Source organism: Theropithecus gelada, chromosome 9, assembly GCF_003255815.1.
Source record: "Theropithecus gelada isolate Dixy chromosome 9, Tgel_1.0, whole genome shotgun sequence".
Lineage (NCBI taxonomy): Eukaryota > Metazoa > Chordata > Mammalia > Primates > Cercopithecidae > Theropithecus > Theropithecus gelada.
The window spans coordinates 37,760,747-37,783,714 of NC_037677.1; the positions used below are offsets into that span (position 1 = coordinate 37,760,747).

At 37.9% G+C, this 22,968-nt stretch overlaps 2 protein-coding genes across 3 annotated transcripts in view; one reads left to right on the plus strand and one right to left on the minus strand.

The window, feature by feature from the left end:
* Nucleotides 1–5,161, minus strand: part of LOC112631006 (putative dimethylaniline monooxygenase [N-oxide-forming] 6) — a 19,567-nt gene extending 14,406 nt beyond the window's left edge. Inside the window, exons 1-3 of the mRNA XM_025395521.1 lie at nucleotides 5,120–5,161; nucleotides 3,129–3,317; nucleotides 278–449 (exon numbers count right to left, since the gene is read on the minus strand). Coding sequence (XP_025251306.1) covers nucleotides 278–449; nucleotides 3,129–3,317; nucleotides 5,120–5,161 — 403 coding nt within the window. The remainder of the gene's footprint in view (nucleotides 1–277; nucleotides 450–3,128; nucleotides 3,318–5,119) is intronic.
* Nucleotides 1–22,603, plus strand: part of FMO3 (flavin containing monooxygenase 3) — a 24,368-nt gene extending 1,765 nt beyond the window's left edge. Inside the window, exons 1-8 of one of the 2 annotated variants that reach the window (XM_025396741.1) lie at nucleotides 5,966–6,097; nucleotides 8,652–8,840; nucleotides 12,137–12,299; nucleotides 12,541–12,683; nucleotides 15,584–15,783; nucleotides 18,799–19,154; nucleotides 20,993–21,065; nucleotides 21,886–22,603. In XM_025396741.1, coding sequence (XP_025252526.1) covers nucleotides 6,062–6,097; nucleotides 8,652–8,840; nucleotides 12,137–12,299; nucleotides 12,541–12,683; nucleotides 15,584–15,783; nucleotides 18,799–19,154; nucleotides 20,993–21,065; nucleotides 21,886–22,228 — 1,503 coding nt within the window. In that variant the 5' untranslated portion in view covers nucleotides 5,966–6,061 and the 3' untranslated portion in view covers nucleotides 22,229–22,603. Of the gene's footprint in view, nucleotides 1–5,965; nucleotides 6,098–8,651; nucleotides 8,841–12,136; nucleotides 12,300–12,540; nucleotides 12,684–15,583; nucleotides 15,784–18,798; nucleotides 19,155–20,992; nucleotides 21,066–21,885 lie in introns of those variants that run through there. The other variant, XM_025396742.1, reaches the window with a different exon arrangement.
* Nucleotides 22,604–22,968: the final 365 nt, after the last annotated feature.

The window sequence follows — 22,968 nt, forward strand, 5'->3', positions numbered from 1 at the left end:
CCGTGTGCTGTCAGAACTTATATTTCAGTTACTGTCTGTAAAATAGGAACTTGTGTTTGTCTGATCTCTGGCTTGCAGGTCCTTGATTATTTTAATATAAGGACTTGTGAAGCTAGTTATTACTATATCTATCCTATCATTAAACTTAAGTTTTTTTCTTTTGAAATCTTTGGGACTTTAAGAATAATCATTATATAATATCTATAGAAATATATGTTTCTAACTCTTGAGGTTTGCATATAAAGTCCCCAGATTGTTATATATTTTTCAAACTTACCAGGAAAGGAATCAGTTGGCAGATTGGGGTACATGTGATGTCCTGAACAAATCATTACAGCATCAAAAATAGTAGATTCCTGTTTCCCCTGTTTCCCATCCTTTTCAGTAACAACAACCCATTGGCCCGTGACTAAGAAGCTGGTACATTTCTTTATACTGGAAACCAGGGTCTTAAAGAAAACCAGAAAATTTATTTTTCTATTTACAATTCTGTATGTGAAAATTTTTTTCCTTTTTGCCTTGTTTCTGTGGAAGAAATAACTGTTATGAGCTCTCTTGGTCATTCAGAGATGTATAGAAAGATACTAAAATTGGAGTCACAGTGAATCTTCAGTGAGTATTTGAATCTCACAAGAAAAATTACTCACTGCAGTACATTTACTTTTTGACATCAAGTTAGTAGATTTAGGGGTAAATCGCACTGAATATTTTTGTGAATGATGTCATCTAACAAATCTGTGTTACTCTCTTATGGCTACCCTCTACTGACGTGACTTCCTCCTTTTCTGACCTCATATTCCATCTACTCAATAAATATGGGACTATCTCAAGGTTTGATCGTTGGCGTCTCTTTTGCTCTGCATAAATACTCTACCTTAGAAATATTAGCAACTTTCATGGTATGAATATACAAATACATCTATCCTTGGTTTCTCTTCTATCCAGTTTAGCTTGACCTTTCCATCTGGAGGGCCACCTAATACTTCCTCATATGTAGCAGGTTTTGATTGACCTACTTAAATTTCCTTTGAAACTGGCTTCTGACTTTATTTCTTTGAATGATGACATGAACCTCCCAGCCACTTATGCTTCAAATCCATGACTTGTTTTCCTTGTTATTTCTCCATCCTTGCCTTATGTTTAAACAAGAATTTCTCTCCGAATCTCACGCTTTCTTTCCATGATTGCTAACACTGCCTTCATTCAAGTCCTTATCACTCCCTTGCATGGACTACGGCAAAAACCTATAACTAGCCTGTCTTCAACCTCCCATTTCCTACAAGCCATCCTTTGTCCTGCTTGTCAGATTAATCTTTCTAAAGGACCATATTCATTTCATGTCTCCTGCTCAATTTCTGTTACTTCACAGCCTCTAAAACTTATTCTACATTTCAAATGCGATTACTATTAAGTCCATGCAATTTTGTTCCAATTTACTCTTTTGGTTTTATTTTCTGTTATTCCCACAGACTTTTCTGGAACATATGCTGCAGAGTGCTTCCTTAATGTCCATTCTCCCTTCATTCTTACTAACAGAACCCTGATTTTGTTTGGAGTGACAACATACCCAGCAAAGGGATGCCTTTTCCAGGTTCCTGTGCAACTAGGGTGGCCTGTGAGATATAAGCAGACAATGTTGGACAGGTTTTTCAGGAGAATTTGTAAAAGGGGAGCTGATTCAGCTGGGAGAACATCCGTTTGCCCTTCATTCTTTCCTTTTTTTTTTTTTTTTTTTTTTTTGGCCTAGAAGGCAGATGTGATGACTCCAGCTTCAGCAACTGTTTTGGACCACAAGGCAAACCTCATGATGTAGGCCTCATGCTAAGAAGGGTGAAGCTGAATCTTTGATGACTGGTGCCATCACAGAAGCTCTGGGTGTCCCATCTTTGGACTTCTTTTACATGGTTGCAAAATAATCCTCTGTTTTTCAAAATCACAGTATTTACACACTAGTTTACTGATATATGTGGCCATATCTCATCTTAGCAGATATATCTCCCTTCTAGCCAACTTGGTTTGCCCACTGTTCTCCAAATGAGCAGGGCATTTTCCCACCTCTCTAATTGTACTCATGCCACTCATTTATCTAAAACACCTACTAAATACAACTAAATTTTACCTCCTGTAGAAAATACCTTCCCCCAAAGTGTTGCCTCTTGCTTCATGATCTCCATAGCATTGTTTTATTTATAAACAAATCATAGATAGCTTTAAAAAGTTTTCTCTTTGTTTGAAATTGTTACTGGTATCTTATTACTTACTCTTTATGTATTTATTTTGAAATAACTTCTTGAGAGCTGAGTCTTAGACCTCTTTTTCTTTTACATATAGCACATAGCACAATCCTAGCACACAGTAGGAACTTCATTAATGTTTGTTGATATGAATACTGTGATGGAAGCAAATGAATGTAATGAATGAATGGAATAAAATGACTATTGGAAAATTTTATTTTAACTATACATTTGGGACTACTCCAGGTAAAAGAATGATGCAAATATCATCACAGTTCATAATTCTGCTGATCGTTTTTCCCACTATATGCATGTGTTCTGCATTTAACAGCAGTTAATTGAGTTCCAAACATATGGACAGAAATGCTCAATAAAGAGTCCCAAACAAATGTAAAACATTATTCTCACAGAAACAATGCTGAAATCTTAAGTCTTTTTAGTAAAAAAAACTTACGAACTGAGTGAGTAAAAATGGGGGCAATGACTATATTTCCCATTTAAGTTGTTAACCTTTTCATAATGTAATGGGAGAATTCCTACCAAATGCTGTGGTTTTTTGAACCACAACTTGTTGGCATTGAACTGACAAAATTCCTAATATATACTAAAGAATTTTGGATTATTTCCAAAACATCAGAGCATGAGGGTGGAAAGTGGACAATGACGGGATAGTTGCCTCCATTTTCTAAGGTAGTCTGAAAGCTCTCAGGGAGTAGTGGACTAATAAGTCTAGTAGAAAAAAAAATCAATGCATGAATGCTTTATAATCAGAGCCAACCTTTGATTACTGAGGTGCTCAAACATTTGGCTCTAATTTTTATAATAGTTTGCTGTCTCCTTTTCTCTAACCTACACGTATATTAATTTCAACAGTACAAGTTATGACGCCCCTACCTCAAACTGTATGTATCTTAAAAGATCCTTCTTTTGAATAAATGTCTTTATATATTCCTGGAGCTTGCTGTGGTGCATATAGTTTGGGTAATCATCCGGGTAAGGGAAGTCTGGAAAGCACATCATTTCTTTGGAAGAGTTCGTGAACACAGACTGGTAAATGCTGGCTTTGCCTTCTTCTGTGTGGTCCTAGGGAGAATAAGAAAGCTTAAAGAGAAAGCCAAGAATTGTGTTCCCTTCAGCGAACACAGCGGTTTAATTCTTGGTTGACTAAAAAACCCTTTTAATATTTAAAAGCATAAACAAAAATTAAAAGCTCTCAGTAAGATATGGAATGGAAAGCCCTTCGCGTAGCACCTGGCACAGAACTGGAGATCTTTCTACGTGAATCCTCTTACTGTAATTACACTCAGTGTTAGCTCTGTCTTTATAGTCACTTAGTGGTTTTTGCTGTCTCCTGTGCCACCACTGGTTCTGACCTTATACTCAGGTTAAAACAAACAAACAAACAAACAAAAAACAAAACAGTTTAGAGGAGGCTTTGACTTCCAGCCTATATATTTGCTATTGGAGTTTAGCAAACTCTTCGTTGGCAACAACCCGATATTGAAGTGGTTTCCCAACTTTGGCATAATCAGAATCACCTGGAGGGCTCCTTAGACCATAGATTCTTGGGCTCTGTTCTTAGAATTTCAGATTCAATCTGTCTCGGGTAGAGTCTGGGGTGGTTTGCATTTCTAAGAAGTTCCTGGTGATGCTGATGCAGCTGGTTTAGGAACCACACTTTGACAACCACTGCTCTGTTGTAAATGAACCCTGTTCTTTGGTTCACCAGTTGCTGGCCTTCACTCCTCACCAAAGAAACACAGGAAACCAGAGCCCTTAGAACATGTGTTAGATCTTGGCACTTCATTGTAAAGCCTCTGTGTAATTGAAAAGTGGCTTATCTTTTAGAGGCAGTCAAAGGCTACATTGAAAATAAACATTTCCTCTCAGTCGTGAGGGGAGGGTAAAAGTGCACACAATGTGCTGCCTTGAACATACATTTCAGAGCTGGCAGCTGCTGCTTCCGAGGTCCCGAAGGGACTCTTGTGCAATGGGGGAAAGAGATGGAATGTCACGTTGCTGATGGATTCAAGATGTGTATCTCCCTCTCACACCAGATGACCTCTGGAAGAGGGAGACAAAAAGTGCTGGAAAGGGTTGAGAGGATTGTGTCCCAGTGGGGAAGCAGGCGGCTGCCCGAAGCCTCAGTATTTTTTCTGAAGTTGAAAACCCAATCTTCCCCTATTCATGGTTGCTGTATTTCTCATAAGCATGGAAGCACAGGAATTTAAACTTTTAAAAGTGTTTGTGGAGGTCAGGAAAAGGGTGAAGGCTCAGGCCCAGCAGTTTGGCAGGCTGAGTGCTTCCCTTTCACCCACAACTAGTACCTTTTACTGATGGTTGTGAGGAGGAGGAGAGGTTGGAAGGAGTTTTTTTTCAGCTGCCCATTGAAAGGAGGCAGGGCTGAACTGTGGGATGGAGCCTGGTTAAAGAATGTGAGACTCTGTTCTGGGAAACAGATGCTAAGGCCTTGGACTATTTCCATCTTGAAATATTTTTATGCCCCTTGACCCCAGGCAATTATAACACAAGGAGAGAAGAGTATGTACACTACAGCTCCTTGGAATTTTTCCTAAAACACTGTTCTCCAAACAAACACAAAAAAACAAATGTATTATATAACAAGTCAGTTGCTCCAGGGAGCATGCATTTTTATTATTTCAATATGAGGTGTGGTTTGAGCCAGTAAGGAGGAAATTCAACTTAGGCTCTGCCTCTAGCTGAGGGAGCTTGCCCTAGAACTAGAGATCTAAGCAGCTGTGGGCACCATCTGTCTTAGATGATAACTGTGTTCATCTCTCATCTTTCCCACGAGAACATAAGTAACTTGAGGGCAAAGGCAGAGGTTAATTTCAGAATGTTGTACATGCATCTGAGCAGTCTACCTTGATCTTCTTTCCTACTCCAGCTCTGCTTATGAGTCCCATATCTCCTTGTCTAAAGATGCCCTTGAAATACGCTCAAAAGTTGCCTTCAACTTTCTCATGCCTTTCCTTACCTTCCCTCTCAGCTACTGCCAAATCATCTTTAGCTTTACTAAGCTTCCATTATCCTTACTGCCCTCATTATATAGTCACTCATAGTTATTCTAATACTTGTTTTCTCACTGCTTTTACAGTGCTGACTGGTCTCTTATCTGCAGCTATGCTTAACATAGTACCCTACACATAATGTACTCAGTATGTATTCATCGAATGAATAAATGAANTCCAATCCCAACATCCTCTAAGTCTCAACCCATAGCAGCATGAAATCAACTTTCAACTCTCATTTATATATTTTCAATTCAAAAGTCCCAAATCTATACCCAAAGGATTATAAATCATGCTGCTATGGGTTGAGACTTAGAGGATGTTGGGATTGGATTAATGTATTTTACAGATGGGATGGATGTGAATCCTTGGGAACCAGAGGATGTCCTGTAATAGGCTGAATGATTGAACAATGCCCCTCCTCAAAGATATCGCATCCAAATTCCTGGAACTGTAAATGTTATCTTACTTACCTTATAAGAAAAAAGGATATTTGCAAATATAATTAAGTTAAAAATCTTAAGATGGACAGATTTTTCTGTATTATGTGGGTGAGCCCCAAACGCTATAACAAATGCATCCTTAAAAGAGAGAGGCAGAGGGAGATTTAACACAAAGAGAAGAGAGAAGGTGATGTGATGACCTCAACAGAAAGAGAGAAATTTGAAGATGCTATGCTGTATCTTTGAAGATGGCCACAGCGGCCATGAGTGAAGGCATAAAAGTGGGCTCTTGCCACTGAAAAAAAAAAAAAAAGAAATACCAGCATCCACCAGAAGCCAGAAGAGGCAAGGAATGGATTCTCTCCTGGAGCCTCTTGAAACGAACCTGGCATTGTCACACCTTGTTTTCAGCCCACTTATAGTGATTCCCGACTACTGACTTCTAGAACTGTGAATCAATTGCTATTATTTTAAGCCATTAAGTTTGCAGTAATTTATTACAGCAGCCGTAAGAAACAAATACCTTTGGTTTTTCAGTGTTTCCTATTTTACTACTGTGAGGGGGCGTATGGATTGCAAACGATGGAGTAAACAGCAGTGTTTCTCAGATCACTAGAAGTGTGCAGCAATAGGCTGAGTATTCACATTAGAGATTGTTTTAAAATTGTGTTAATTTTGTATTTGCCTTACCTTTGGTTTCTAACATCATCATTTTACATTATCATTTTTTAAATTTCAGAGAGATCCAAACATTGGTTAAAACTTAACTAACACTAAGGGTGCATATAGTTGAAACTTTTGGAGCTGTTTACTATAGCACTTTCCTATGCCCTTCTAGTTCTGACTTCTAACCCTGATCTAGAACCACAATGATATATTTCTCTCACCTTCTTTGGTCACAGAAGGAGGACATTTCATCCAGATCTGTGGCCTAATCACAGGCCACATTTCTGATTAGGCCACGGATATGGGTAAAATGTCCTCTTTTCTCAGGAGCTCCCCAAACAATAAATCAGCAAATTATATGAAATTTTGCATGAAGTTTTATGAATAGAGGCTTTCATCTGGGCATACTACCCTTTTTTAACTTCTGATTTTTTTCTAGACTATATATCAATTTTTTCCTTTAATGTTTCTTCTCTCTTTATGCTGATTATCATCTCTTTAAACTTACCCAACCCACAGAAAGCTACAAATTCTTTCACTTCCCCATCCCACTTGCCTATAGCAGGGTCAACAAACCATGTGAGCAGCAGAAAACTCATGCCCTATTTCAAGAACACACTGCTTTCTGAAGTGAACATGGCAACTAATCTGCCAATTAATTACTTGTCAATAATGAAACTGCAGCCACACTGGCTTTTGATGTGATTGTAATATTCCAATATTATACTAAAATTTCATGTTCTGGGGGCCCTGACAACTTTGAGTTAGATAAGCTCTAATTAGAAATTTCTAGTGCTCAGTACTTTCCACTATGAAATAGCAACTACGCATAGTGATCTACAATCTGATCTTTCATTATGAAACTTGAGATGTGAATACCTTGGTGCTTCAACAGAGCTAAACCAAGGCTCCACCTCTTCCAAATCATGCTCCTACCAGTACTTTTTTTTTAACTTAATGCCTTTTATTCATTCAACAGCTTGCTTTGCAGAGCTCACAGCTGTAACAGATGTGTCCTATGGTAAGCTCTTCCACAGTAACCGTAGCTTGTTGGTCATGAGCTTCTATTTGTTGAACTCTACATTGTGACTGCAAACTTGGCTGCACCTTAGGATTACCTGAAGAGCTTTTAAAACTTTTTGTCAATTAAATCGAATTCTCTGAGAGTGGGACCTAATGCTCAGTGTTTTTTTAAAGCTCCCAGTTTGTTTCAGTGTGTGGCTAAAGAACCACAACACAATGTCCTAACCTTCTCATTGCTGATCATTCTTCCTTCAATGTCCTTTTTCTTTATTCATCATCACTTAAGGCTTTATTAGCATGGTTCTATAGTTCCTTAGAGTTAAAGCAAATTCAGATATTTTTACATCATTGAAAGCTAAAACTTTGTTACTTACATAAGTACTCAAAAGGCATGTGATGCCCATAAAATCTGTGTTAGATTCAAAATAGTTAACCTTATTTTATACATTGTAGAAATTCTAAGGTTAATTTTTTAAAAATTAAGTCTTAAAATGCTTACATTTACAAATCTGATCAATAGTTGCAACCTCCTGTTACTGTTTGCTTTTATAAATTGACCATCAGATGCTCGTGCTCATGAGCTGACACACCGAAATTACACAAAGTTGAATTTTGAAAAATCTCTGTCACCATATTAAACAGTTCAAGGGAATGAAAGCATTCTAGTTGCATAGGCCTAAAGGACATGATGAAATTTAAAATTTGTTTCCCTTAGAAAAGATTAAGATTTATTTTCTTAAAGGATATTAAGAAAGGTATTCTTCCATATCCTAAGTTAATTTAATAAGTTTCCATGACTAGCATCAATTGTTGAAGTGAAGTTAATTTATGTGTGTCTTACTGAATTTACTGTGACTAAAGGATGACTCAAATAAGTATACAGTTGGCCATCTGTTTTTGCAAGTTCTATATCCACAGATTTAACCAACCGTTGATAAAAAAAATCCAAAAAAAACTAATAAAAAATAAAAATAAAAATAAAAAATACACTACAACTATTCATTTAGCATTTACATTGCATTAGGTATTATAAGTAACCTAGAGATGATTCAAAGTTTATGTATATAGGTTATATGAAAATACTATATCATTGTATATAGGGGACTTGAGCAATCGCAGATTTTGGTAAACACAGAGGTCCTGGAACCCTCCACAGATACCAAGGGATGACTGTAATTACTTGGAACTATCCCTGACCATGATCAGTATACTCATTTACCAATTCTCTTCCATTTGAAACTATACATTCACAGGACCATGCAGAGGAGGGCAGGGCTAGCATTTACAAATCAGTCTTTACCAACTCTTCCAAAGAGATGATGTGTTTCCCAGACTTCCCATATCCTGATAACTTCCCCAACTTTATGCACAACATCAAGATCCAGGAATATCTCACTGCATTCGCCAAAGAAAAGAACCTCCTGAAGTACATACAATTTAAGGTAAGATGTTATCAACAGTTTAGCTCTTATCATAATGCTGAAGAAGTCTATGTCTGCTACTGGATTCTCACTTGTTCCTTTCAGTATCCCTTACTAATTTGTCAACGTTTTTAACAGTGTGGCCTCTCTAACTCTAGGTTTAGAGAATTATCTTCTTCTCAAGGATACACGGAAAATTCACAAAATTTGACCACCTATAGTTCTTAGACCAAATCACTACTAATTTAGAAATCAATACCAAAGAAATAAATGTAAAATACCTGTGCATTTGGAAATTAAAAACTCTTTTTTTCTAAACAACATATAGGTCAAAGAAGAAATTTCAATGGGAATTTAAAAATATCTATAACTGAATGTTAATTTAGTCTATGTATCAATACTTGTGGGAAACAGGAAGCTGTATTTTCATGAAAATTATAAATGTAAATGCTAAATGCTTATATTAGAAAATAAAAAAGTTTAAAAACAAGGTAAGAAAGTTTAAGAAATTAGTAAAAGAAAGGCAGAATAAACTCAAAGAACATAGAATGAAGAGGATATAAAAAGAAATTTATGAAATATAAAATGAAGCATATGTACACAATTGAAAGTTAATTATTTGAAAAGACTAACAAAATAAAGAACAGTGGCCAAGTGCAATGGCCCATGCTTATAGTCCCAGCACTTTGGGAGGACAAGGCAGGCAGATCGCTTGAGTCCAGGAGTTGGAAACTAGCCTGGATGACATGGAGAAACCTCGTCTCTACAAAAAATCCAAAAATTAGCTAGATGTGGTGGCGCATGCCTGTGGTCCCAGCTACTCAGGAGGCTGAGGTGGGAGGATTGCTTGAGCTCAGGAGGTAGAGGGTGCAGTGAGCTGAGATCACGCCACTGCATTCCAGCCTGGGTGACAAGAGTGAGACCCTGTCTCAAAAAATAAATAAACAATAGATAAATAGCTGGCAGTTTAAGGAAAAAAAAAATCAAAGGCACAAATAAATAATATTGAGAAGGAAAGGGTAGACAAAATGGATACAGATGAAATAAAAAATATAACGAGAATACTATAAAAGTGTTTGCCAAGTAATATTTTAAGTGAGTTAAATTTTCTCAATTTTTTAACAAAAACTTTTCAAAACTCACTCAATAATAAGTAGAAAGCCTGAATTGTCATTTGGTGATGTATAGTTCTTTTGACCTAGAAATTAAAAATCTTCCCATAAAGAAAATAAGCAGTTCCATGGGTGAGTACTTCCAAATTTGCAGTGAACAAATTACTTCAAAGGTTTATAAACTTTCAGAGATTTGAAAATGAGATATGATTTCCAAAGTTATTTTATGACATTATTACCTTTACATCAAAGGCAGACCAGATCATACGAAATAGGAAAATTACAGGTCAATCTCCTTCATGAAAATCAATGCAAAAATCCTTCAAAAATCAATTTAACAGCTATTTGTGCTTGAAAGGAAAAAAAAGAAAATCAAAAGAAAACTCTTGCCAAACTTAGAGTAGAATTGTCTTGAACCAGCAAAACATACACACATATTATCTTAATCTTTATCTTAATTTATCTTAAATCTGCGCTGTTCAATATAGTAGCCACTAGCCACAAAACTGAGATGTGGAGTAAGTATAAAATATACACTAACTTTCTAAGTCTTATTATTAAAAAGGAAAGTAAAATACCTCATTAATAAATTTTAATTACATTTTGAAATGCTATCAGACAGATTTAAATTATACATTTTTTTCACTTTCTAATGTGACTATTAGAATTTTTTTTTTTTTTTTTTTTTTTTTGAGACGGAGTTTTGTTCTTGCTACCCAGGCTGGAATGCAGTGGTGCGATCTTGGCTCACCGCAACCTCCGCCTCCCAGGTTCAAATGATTCTCCTGCCTCAACCTCCCAAGTAGCTGAGAATACAGGCATGCGCCATCATGCCCGACTAATTTTGTATTTTTAGTAGAGATGGGGTTTCTCCATGTTGGTCAGGCTGTTCTCAAACTCCCCATCTCAGGTGATCTACCCGCCTTGGCCTGCCAAAGTGCTGGGATTATAGGTGTGAGCCACCGTGCTCGGTTTTAGAAATTTTTAAATTGCATATGTTGCTCATACTATATTGGTACTGGTCGGTGCTGTGCTAAAGCATGAAAAGTTAGAAGCATTCACTGTAAAGTTTCAGAACAAGGTAAGAATTCCTAATTACTATTTTCAATAGTAATTACTTCTTTTCAATGGTCTTAAGAAATTTAAGAAACAGTGCAGTAAGTAAAGAAAAATAAATGAATGACAACTCAAAAGAAAGTAAAACACAGTTACTGAAGATAATGTGATTGTCTATGTATTCTAAAAGAATAGATGAATTACTAGAATTCATAGCAATACAAAAAAAGTTAGGCAAGATGGTGGTATATAAGATCAATATATAAAAATAGATTGCATTTCTGTAAACCAGCAGCAAACAGAAACCCATACAAAAAAATGTTAACATATGCAATAGTGTAACTAATTATCTAAATAATCCCAGAGTTATTCTAAACAAATGATGCATTAGGTCTTATGGGTCCATAAGTTCTCATTATATTTCATAACTAACAAAAATGTTACATATGTGTTTGTGTGTGCATTCTTCTATATGTATGAAATAGTATATAATAAACTTTTTAAGAACAATTAATACCAAATAGAGATTCTTTTTCCAATATAATCAGAAGAATTGAAAGACTTTTTTAAAACAGGGAGCACACCAACAGGCAGCCATTTAACTGTGAACAAATATTTATTGATAATCTAGTCAAAGCTACTCAGTTATAGTCCAAGTGACATCAGCATCACCCAGGAGCGTGTTAGAAATTTGAATTTAATAGTTTTAATTTTAATTTAACAAATTTAATAATTTTTTGGATCACATTTTCATATGTTCTGGTTCAGTACGTCTATCTTTGAGCTATCTTTGATGTACTGAACCAGAACATATGGGAATGTGATCCAGAACATTATTGGCCATCAGATTTTCTAGTATACGTGACGTATACCTCTTGTAAATTGTAATTGAAGTCACTGCCATATCTCCAAGGGCTGTCGCTCTTGTACTCCAGAAAATACTGGTTATGCACAAGAAATCATGCAGGGACAAATAGACAGATACCATTTAGTGTTTTGATTTATTCTGAGGGAATTTTAAATTTGTAATATGTATCTTAATAATTAGTTAAATATTTTTGCTAACCCACTTTCACTTTTTTCATACTGTTTCTACCTAATCCATTTGCTATCATAGAAAAGGGGGGTTTCTTTCTGTATTTCTCTTAGACATTTGTATCCAGTGTAAATAAACGTCTTGATTTTGCAACTACTGGCCAATGGGATGTTACCACTGAAAGGGATGGTAAAAGAGAATCGGCTGTCTTTGATGGTGTGATGGTTTGTTCTGGACATCATGTCTATCCCAACCTACCAAAAGAGTCCTTTCCAGGTAAGGCCACAATTTAAGCTGCTAGCCACGTAACTGTCAAAAATGAATATCTCGATAATGTCTTCTTTTTTCTAAAGGTACAAGCAGGTTAAATTAAAATATACTTCTGTTATATCTAATACACTTGGTGTGTTAAAATAGCACATTATTGTGACTGCATCTATTCACAAGGTTGCTTCTGTTAAAGTCTTTGTTTAAATATATGACTCAAATTGTCATATATTTCTCGCTTTTCACTCAGGACTAAACCACTTTAAAGGCAACTGCTTCCACAGCAGGGACTACAAAGAACCAGGTGTATTCAAAGGAAAGCGTGTCCTGGTGGTTGGCCTGGGGAATTCGGGCTGTGATATTGCCACAGAACTCAGCCACACAGCAGAACAGGTACTACTCCCCGGGTACTCAGGCGACTCTCTTTACTGACAGAAGAGTTATTATCGTTGGAAAGGTGTGATAGGAAATGTGGGGGAGGAAGGAAGGGTATCTGATGTAAAGACTAAGTGGTATTTCACATAGCTGAGCTTCCCCAAGTAACAGCTGAGGTTTTAAATCACTTCATAGACAAAGGCAGAACATCAGCAAGGAGTAATGCTGTCATTCAACAATCTCCTTCTTCAGGACATTTGGTGCCTAATGTCTCTGATCAATTTCTCTAAAACTAGCACAGATTTAGGGTTAAGGTTATGATTCTGAGACTCAGGCAAGTCCTTCAATCTCTCTGAGGCAGTTTTCTCAATGGTGAAACAGACAAAAATAGAACCTACTTCTGGGGCTTGTGATAAAGTTAAAGCTTTTGAACAGGATTTAAGCAATATAGAGTGGCTCATTTATTCATTCATTTATGCATGCATGCATACATTTATTCCATGACTACTTATTGAGAGCCTACTATGTGCCAGGGACTGGCTTGGGTGCTGAAGAGAGTGGTGAACATAACAGGCATGATCCCTGCTCTGGAATAAGAGCTGTCACTGGAATAAAGGATAAACAAGTGATTCAGGCACTAAATGCTATGATTCCAAAACTGAGTGCTTCACAAAGGAGGTAGAACTGAGCCAGTCCTTGAACAATAAATATAAATCATATGACTGAAGAGGCGACAGAGGCTGTTCTTAGAATTGGAAATGCCTTAAGCAGAGGCATGAAGACAAGAAAATGGGCGCTGTATATTTATTGTAGGTTATAGTTTCATCTTGCTGTAATGGAGGTTGTTTTTTTTTTTTTTTTTTTTTTTTTTTCCTTCTTTCTTTTTTGAGAAGGAATCTCACTCTGTCACCCAGGCTGGAGTGCAGTGGCATGATCTCGGCTCACCACAATCTCCACCTCCCCGGTTCACGCCATTCTCCTGCCTCAGCCTCCGGAGTAGCTGGGACTACAGGCTCCCGCCACCACGCCTGGCTAATTTTTTGTATTTTTAGTAGAGATGGGGTTTCACCATGTTAGCCAGGATGGTCTCGATATCCTGACCTTGTGATCCGCCCACCTTGGCCTCCCAAAGTGCTGGGATGGCAGGCGTGAGCCACCGACCCCAGCTGAATGGAGGTTCTTAATGCTAACAATTTATATGATACATTATGGTACTCAAATACCTTCCTGTAAATGAGCTCCTTTGCTTTTGGGAAGAAGGTAGTTTTGTTACAGAAAGGATAAATGAGGACCAGAAATGTCAATTGTCTTCTTGAAAGTCATCGAGAAAATTAATGTTTGAGCCACTGAAGGGTTACAGAACTGAAAGCCAAAGCTTCTGAATCCAAGGAACAGTAGATATAGGATTGAGTTACAGGAAAGAAAGATTGGAATCAGGTTATATCACATATTTTAAGAACTTGAATGACAGGATAAAATAATTAGATTTCTGCATAAATAAAAGTAAATCATTATTTCAGCTTCTTGGGTTCAGGAAATTTATGATGAACTCATAGTTTTAAGAGATTTGTATTTGTATATGTGATTATTTGTGTATGTGATAAATTAGAGGGAAGACCAATTTCAGAGGCTGTCTATTGATCTTTTAGTCTCTCTCTTTTTTTTTTTTTTTTCCCCAGACAGAGTCTCACTCTGTTGCCCAGGCTGGAGTGCAGTGGCACAATCTCGGCTCACTGCAGCCTCCTTCTCCCAGGTTCAAGCAATCCTCCTGTCTCAGCCCGAGTAGCTGGGATTACAGGCACCTGCCACCACACCCCCACACCCAGCTAATTTTTGTATTTTTAGTACAGATGGGGTTTCACTATGTTGGCCAGGCTGGTCTCGAACTCCTGACCTCAGATGATGTGCCCGCCTCGGCCTCCCAAAGTGCTGGGATTATAGGCGTGAGCCACCACGCCCAGACTCCTTTAGTCTCTTCTTATTTGTCTAGTTCCTCTTATAACGAATGCCTTGAAGTGATACAGTATATAAAAATTGGTTTTAAAAAAGACAAAGCCTGAAAACTACACTATTAGGGATTAGCATAACAGAAGGGGAAGGAGAGGAAACTGACATTTACTGAGCACATACTATCTGCCAGGTAACGTTAGCCATGTGACATAGTTTATCACATCGAACTAACCCTTACACAAATTTGATGAGGCAAATTCGATTCTCTCCATTTTAGAAATGAGGGAACAAGATTAGAGAAGTTAAAGGAATTTTTTCAAATCATATCATTAATAAGCAGGAGAGTCAGTGTTTGAGCATGTGGTTTTCTGATTCCAAATTTCTCACCTTCTTTCCAGATAGTAGCAGGCATTTTATTTTAAAATGCCTATTTTGAGATCATAATTGCTTACTTGTAGACGGCAATAGTTAGATGAGCACTAGGGAAAACATGACTAGAATTAAGTTATTAGTCACCTGTAGCAGAGATTGATTAAATATGAAAGTTTGCCTGCAGCACTATGACAGGGTGGCTGACCCTAAGATGCAGATGTCAAGTTCAGAAGTTTATTTGGGAGCAGTCTCAGGATCAATACTTCTGCAGGAAGGGAAAAAAGCTTCTGTTTACTTTGAAGCTGGGATGGTCCTTGGGCATTGCCCCAGTTTGAGGTGAGGGACTGGGCCTTTATATGCCTGCATTGACCAGTCACTAGATGGAGAAAACTCAGAAAGAATAGAAGATGTTGGGTGAGGCCCCTCTCTTCAGCCAAAACAACTGTCAAAGAGGACTGACAGATGAGAGATGCCTTCTGACACCACTTTCTACAGCTGGGGTAATAGATCCATTCCTCAAGAAGGATCTGGGGAGCTCATCAGAATATCCACTACAAATGGTCACTAATTTCATGGTTGAAATGGTGTTTTTTAAGGTCGTGATCAGCTCCAGAAGTGGCTCCTGGGTGATGAGCCGCGTCTGGGACAATGGTTATCCCTGGGACATGGTGCTTATCACTCGGTTTGGAACCTTCCTCAAGAACAATTTACCGACAGCCATCTCTGACTGGTTGTACATGAAGCAGATGAATGCAAGATTCAAGCATGAAAACTATGGCTTGATGCCTTTAAATGGGTAATGCAGAGTGAAACGTGATATGCCTGCTGCTCAGTGTCAACAACCCTTAATGTCCTATAACTCCAAAACAAATAAAAATATTAGCAATCACATCTCATCTATCAGAAGATAAAGAACTGCAAAAATTAAGATTGATTTCCTATTTTACAATCCTTGCTATATTTACACAGCTGGAAAATTATATAATGCCTCAAGAATTATTTTGTTTTATCCTTACAACAATTATGAAGAGAGCTCTATTAGTGTCTCCATTTTAGAGATGAGATAACTGAGTTTCAGTGTAGTTAATAACTTTACTAAGGTCCCACAGCTAGAAAGTAGAAGCAGCATTGAAAACAAACCCAGATCTGCTGATTCCAGAGCCTCTCACTCTTGGCCACTTGCTCTACTGCCTGTCATTTAATGGCAAAGTTAAGCACAGCAAGAGAACTTTTCCTGTCCTACCTTTCCCTTTCCATTTCATTACCCACTCCTTAATGGACCCCTCTCACTAAACACATACATGCCAATGCTTGCATCTTCAGTCTCCTTCCCATCTTCTCCTATAAGATCCCCCAAGCCAGCAACATAACAAGAAATGACTTTGACACGAGTTGAAAAACCCAAGTTATGAGCTGTTTACAACAAAGTGAATTCATTAATTTGACAAACATTTATTACACGTTTATTATATGCCAGGTCCTGTGTTTAGCCCTGAGGATATAGCAGTGAACAAAACAGGCAAAAATCCCTGTCCTCATGGAACCTCCATTCTATGTGGTGGGAAACAGACAACAAACAATAGCGTAAGATATGGCGATGTGTGCTTTGGGGAAGAAAACAAAGCAGATAAAGGTAATGGCAAGTGCTGTCAGGACAATTTCCAATAGAGTCGTCAGAGTATGTCTCAGAGAGAAGGAGACTTTAAAGAAAACCTCTGAAGGAGTTGAGAGAATGAGTCATGAGGGTCTCTGGGGAAGGATATTCCAGACTGAGGACACAGCCAGGGCATTGTCTCTTCACAGGCGGAGCTGGCATGATCAACAAACAACAATGGGGCTTCTCTTCCTGGAGAAAAGAGAATGAGGGGAGAGCGCCAGGAGATAAAACCAGAGACATAAAAATTGTTGGATGGCATGGGCCTTGTAGATCATTGTAAGGACTCTGGCTTTTATGCTGAAAGCAATGGGAAACCACAGCAGGCATCTGAGCAAATGAATGACAAGACCTAAGTTAGCATTGCAGAGATTGATCAGCTGCTGTGGTCATCATTCAATGTAAGGGCAGGGCAAGGAAGGAAACGAAATGACCAGTTAAAAAGCTACTCTCAAAAACCTGAATAAGAGGGGATGTGGGTCTGGACCAAAATTGTTAGCAGTGAGTGGTCAGAATAGGGCAGATTTCTGGATAGCTTGAAGGTAGACCCAAATAGGATTTCCTGTGGACTGGATAGTGGATGAGACAGCAAGGAGGGGGTAAGAATGTCTTTCAAGACACTTGAAAAAGGACGACATTGACATTTACTAAAATGTGAAAAACTACAGGAGGAACAGAAGTTCGGTTTTAGACATATTAAAATTAGAATGCCTATTAGACATTCAGGTAGAAGAATGTTGACCAGCAGTGGGAAACACTGACTTTGAGGCTCAAACCAGAAGTTAAAACTTTGGAGTCATGTGAAAATTTTTCCTGAAGAAATGAAACTAGATGACATCTCTTGAATGTGTGTAAATGGAGGAGACTAAAGATCTGAGGGCTGAGTCCTGAGGTATGCCACTGTCAGAAATCAGGAAGAGGAGAAGAGGAGAAGACATCTGTGGGAGACAGAGAAAGAATAGCCAGGAAAGTAGGAAAGGAACTGAGAGAGAGTGATGACCTGGAAACAAAATGAATACAGTGTTTCAAGAAAGAAAAAACCATCAACTGTGTTAAATGCTAAGTTGAGTAAAAGTGAAAGTGAGGGTGGACCACTGGATCTGAGAGCCTGATTCCGACGGCCTTGACAAGAGCCGTTTCACTGTGGTGGTGGTGGAGGTGAAAACCTCATGACCACAGGTTTAACATACATGGCAGGTAGTAAGTGCAAGTGAGTCAAGCCTTCTTCCAAGATTCCAACCAATCTCGTTGTCCAACTCAGTTTGTTCTCCAGTGGAATTTGCCTGTAGCACTCTCTCACAGCTCCCACAGCCATACAAGAACAACACTCTTTCCTTCAACTGTATTCACGTTCATTCCCGAGTTCAGATTTCTCTGCTCACACTACAGATATTATTCAATAAAAAGTAGTCCAAAGCTCTCTCTTTTCAGATTTGCAGTCACCAAAACCTCAAACTGGCACCCTCCCTCTGGCCTTATTTAAATTCCTGGGTGCTCCCTCCTTCACCTGACTGGTGCCTCTGTCTGCACAGGGCTCAAACTTCATCCCTCAAGAGCCCTGCTGCAGCTTTCACACCTTTGACTTTCCTCCTCCTATTTGATCTTCTCCACATTATGATGACCAACTTGGAGTATACGGAATTAAGAATAGCAGTTAACATTTTCAAGCTCTATGCACATGCTAGAGACTGTGCAAAACTCTTTATATAATTTAGGGAACTTCTGAGGTAGTACAAACATTACTGACATTCCAGATGAGAAATATGAGACACCAAGAATTTAAAAAACAATCTTATCAAAGTTCCCACTGAATAAGTAGCAAATTAAAAAAATGTAAACACTGAAGTACCCTCACTTCAGAGTTTTTCCTGAAACAGGCTTTAACAGGAAACTGGGCATAAGTCTGTATTCTGGGATTTGGAAAGAGCTCCATAGAAGAGAAGGATCACAGAAAATAGAGATGGGGCCAGCAAACGGCAACTTCTCTTACTTCCCAATGTTGCCTCCCATCAATTTTGTTCTTCAGCCATATTGGAGATACTCTATGGCTCAGAAAAAAAAATATTGGGCCACTTTTTGCTTATCAATTTATATATGGACCAATAAAACAAGAGGGAAATATTACACTTCTAATAATTATCTCTGTTTTCCATACAGAGTCCTGAGGAAAGAACCTGTATTTAATGATGAGCTCCCAGCTTGCATTCTGTGTGGCATTGTGTCCGTAAAGCCTAATGTGAAGAAATTCACAGAGACTTCGGCCATTTTTGAGGATGGGAGCACATTTGAGGGCATTGACTGTGTAATCTTTGCAACAGGCTATAGTTATGCCTACACATTCCTTGATGAGTCTATCATCAAAAACAGAAACAATGAGATCATTTTATTTAAAGGAGTCTTTCCTCCTCTACTTGAGAAGTCAACCATAGCAGTGATTGGCTTTGTCCAGTCCCTTGGGGCTGCCATTCCCACAGTTGACCTCCAGTCCCGCTGGGCAGCACGAGTAATAAAGGGTAAGTCAATAAAAAGGCTCATGGATTGGGAAGATGGATGCCAGTGACAATAACTTTGTATATTTGTGAAAACAATAATCCTAGTTACAGGGTCCCCTTCAGTTTTGAAAATTTAGAATTCTATATTCTTTGGTGCTATATTTTGTAAGCAATTTAAAGTATACCAGTTTGGATTATTATATGCAATAGTACAAGATATTATTAGAGGAGGTATTTTGTGACTTATAACTTCTTACAGCTGATAATTACCCAAGATCATTCATTAGATTTGAGACCACCAAAGCTTGCATCCACTTAAGACTAAGTGAATGACAACTTTAAAAAATTATGATTGCAAAACTCAGTAGAGTTACATTGCTTGAAAAGTTTGTAAGAAAATATGTTTACAAGCCAATATCCAGCCAACTTCGAATGTCCACAGTCATGGAAAATATGATTGCTGGAAGGCAATGGCTTTTCTACTACTGTTTCTTCCCTGAAAAAATAAGGACAAACAGTGGATCAATAGAAGCAGGAAGTGCTAAGAACAAACAGTGGATCAATACAGGCAGAAAGTGCTAAGTGTGGTAGATGATCAGTCTGTAATACATAAGAATGCTAAGTCCTTATATTTTACAAAGGAAACAACAAACTTGATCGGGGTCAGGCAAGAAAGGCAGGCAGCATCTCCCAGCAGCAGGTTGGAATATGGTTGTGGGAAGATGCAGATCATATGACCAGGTAGCCAGGAAGGTAAAGGCATGAAATTTCACTCAGCGTTCCACTTAGGGTTCAGACCCAGAGAGGCTGGCATTAAAGGAAGGGTGGGACCCTCACTCTGTCTGAGGACAAGAGTTGTAACTTGGGCTCTGAAGAAAGGAAACAAGGCAATTTATGGGGAAAATTGATGTACAAGGCACAGGCTGTCTTAAGGGAAATGAGAGACAAGGCGAACCACCTAGGTTTGGAAAACCAAAGTACCAAGACAAGAGGGGCTAGTTACAACAACTCAATGGCAATAGTTGGTGGGCTAAAAAGCAGTCTCTTTCTTTTCATCCTCTTCCCCTGAAAAGCATGACAAGTTCCAAGGCCTGGAACCAGGCCACATCTACAAAAGCTGTTCAAGTGACCCTCCCTGTAAGAAGTGTAGAAATGGGAAATTAAGCAAGCCATTATAGGTCTTGAGCAATCATATCTGGGCTGAGAGTTTTATTCTCTTTCAAGTTAATTCCAAGACTGCCACAGAAATCATCCTAAATATGAAGAATTTCTGGGCACAAAGCCTGTTTTGGTCTGGGTTTCAGGGAACTCTGCAAACCTATGTAAACCTGTATCCTGGGGCAGCCCCAAGTCAGGGCTAGTCTCCTGGGTCTCCCTTATGTCCTTTCTGACTTGTGGACAGTCCATATCCTCAGTCACATTCAAGAACTATTGGCTTTCCATAGAAAAACTTAGCCCTTCACCAAATTCTCTATCTTCTGGAAATTCCATTTTCTGGCAAAGCAGGATTAATGTCTATGAAGTTTTTTCTTCATAAATCTTGGAAAAGTGATGCCAATTCACCTCTGGCTATAATTTAAAATATAATATTCTTAAAATATGACTGAGAGATTAAAATATATCTATGAAATTGAGTTTAAACACCTTGTAACCAGTTTAAGAGCAAAGCTATTTAGGTAATGTTTTTTTAATTTTTATGAAAAATATGAGTTCTGAGAAGACTAGAACTGAATTTGATGTCTGTCTGAAAATGATCACCAATTAATGTGATTCATAACTCATTATTAAAAAGGGAAAATTGTAGGCTGGTCCTATGCCAGACTCATTTAACTACCATCATGTCTTTCCTTCTTTTTCAGGAACTTGTACTTTGCCTTCTATGGAAGACATGATGAATGATATTAATGAGAAAATGGAGAGAAAGCGCAAATGGTAAGAGTACCTATTGTAATAGGAGTGTAGAATTTCCATAGAAAAGTGAGAATTTGTGAACGCTTGGAACTGTTTTAACCTTAAATGATCCTGAATGACGTCACTGAAATGACAGCTACAAGCTATATTCATCCATTCAACAAATATTAATTGAAGACCTACGTTGCTTCTGACATTGTATTAAGTTATTTTTAGTGCAAGGCACCGAGTGAATAATAGGATTGAGAATCTACATTACACAGTCAGTTTTAGCCCTCCATGCCTCCTGTAATATATCATAGAAAGAAGACCTAGAAAGGATTTGAAATTGGAAGAGTTTGGGAATACATGGATGTGGGCTTCCATTCTCTAGACCATAAATCCTCTAAGATGTAGACGATATTTCAAAGGTATACCTCTAATGAAAATGACTCAGAAAAGTGAGAATGAATCTGGAGAACTGGGCTTCATTTCTAGTTGTCACTAATTAGCTCAGTGGCCATGAACTATTATAGAAGCGTCACTTGAGCAAGAGACAATCTATCCATTTGTAAATAAGGATAAAAAAATGTCTTTCTCAGCTACATTGCAGTGTTGGGGTATTTCCAAATGAAACCAATATGAAAGTTCTTTAAAAAACTACAAAGTACAGGATAAACAAATTATATTCTCCTTACACAAGATATTGATGTTTTATGTCAGGGTAGTGTGGGAAGTTTTTTTAAAGAGAGAGAGAGACTGATGTTAATTCTCACTGATATAAAGTTGTGAGCCATTTTGTCTGTTCTGTTTCTACACAGAGTTTGGGTATCCACTGTGGTGTTTTCTCTCCCATCTCTAGGTATGGCAAAAGCGAGACCTTACAGACAGATTACATTGTTTATATGGATGAACTCTCCTCCTTCATTGGGGTAAAGCCCAACATCCCATGGCTGTTTCTCACAGATCCCAAATTGGCCATGGAAGTTTATTTTGGCCCTTGTAGTTCCTACCAGTTTAGGCTAGTGGGCCCAGGGAAGTGGCCAGGAGCCAGAAATGCCATCCTGACCCAGTGGGACCGGTCGTTGAAACCCTTGCAGACACGAGTTGTCGGGAGTCTTCAGAAGCCTCACTTCTTTTTCCATTGGCTGATGCTCTTTGCAATTCCTATTCTGTTAATTGCTGTTTTCCTTGTATTGACGTAATCACCATTTTCTCTAGGATTTCTGAAAGTTACTGACAATACCCAGACAACGGCTTTGCTATTTAAAAATTAAAATTTTCACACCATCTACTTTTCTATTCAGCATCTTTTGCAGTACTCTGTAGACATTAGTCAGTAGCACAGTGTTATTTCTAGGCTTTGAAATAGCCACTTTAAGAATCATATCATAATCTTGAGAGAGTACTAATCATTTCTGTTTGGGTTCCACTAACACTTCAAAATCAGAACTATGTTCTTTATATCTAACTTAAATCATTTCCTGAGACATTTTGACATGATTCCTTTTTCCCTTTAAACAATGTTTGAAAGATGTATTTTAAATCTAAACAAAGAGCAAATTAAGCAGAATAATTATGATATTCTCAGGCTATTTCTATAAGCTATTTGCAGGGTCAAGGGGGGAGTTTGGCTATTATATTATTTTTCATTTGTTTGTTTTGTGCAACATAATCCAGGTAAGACCTCCTCTCCCCTGCCCAAGAAACATAGCATAAGGACCTAGTCTATACTGAAAGTTAACACAAAGTAATTTGTTTTATTTATATTCTCAACAAGGAAACAAACTTTTCAACTTCTAGCAGCAAAAGAATAACAACAATAACAATGAGTTTAGTACCAAATACACCTTTTTAGCTAAATCTTTTAAAAAATTAAATATTTAGCCAAAACTGTGATCAAAATCTAATGCTTATACAGACTTATAGTCTTATATAGTCTACC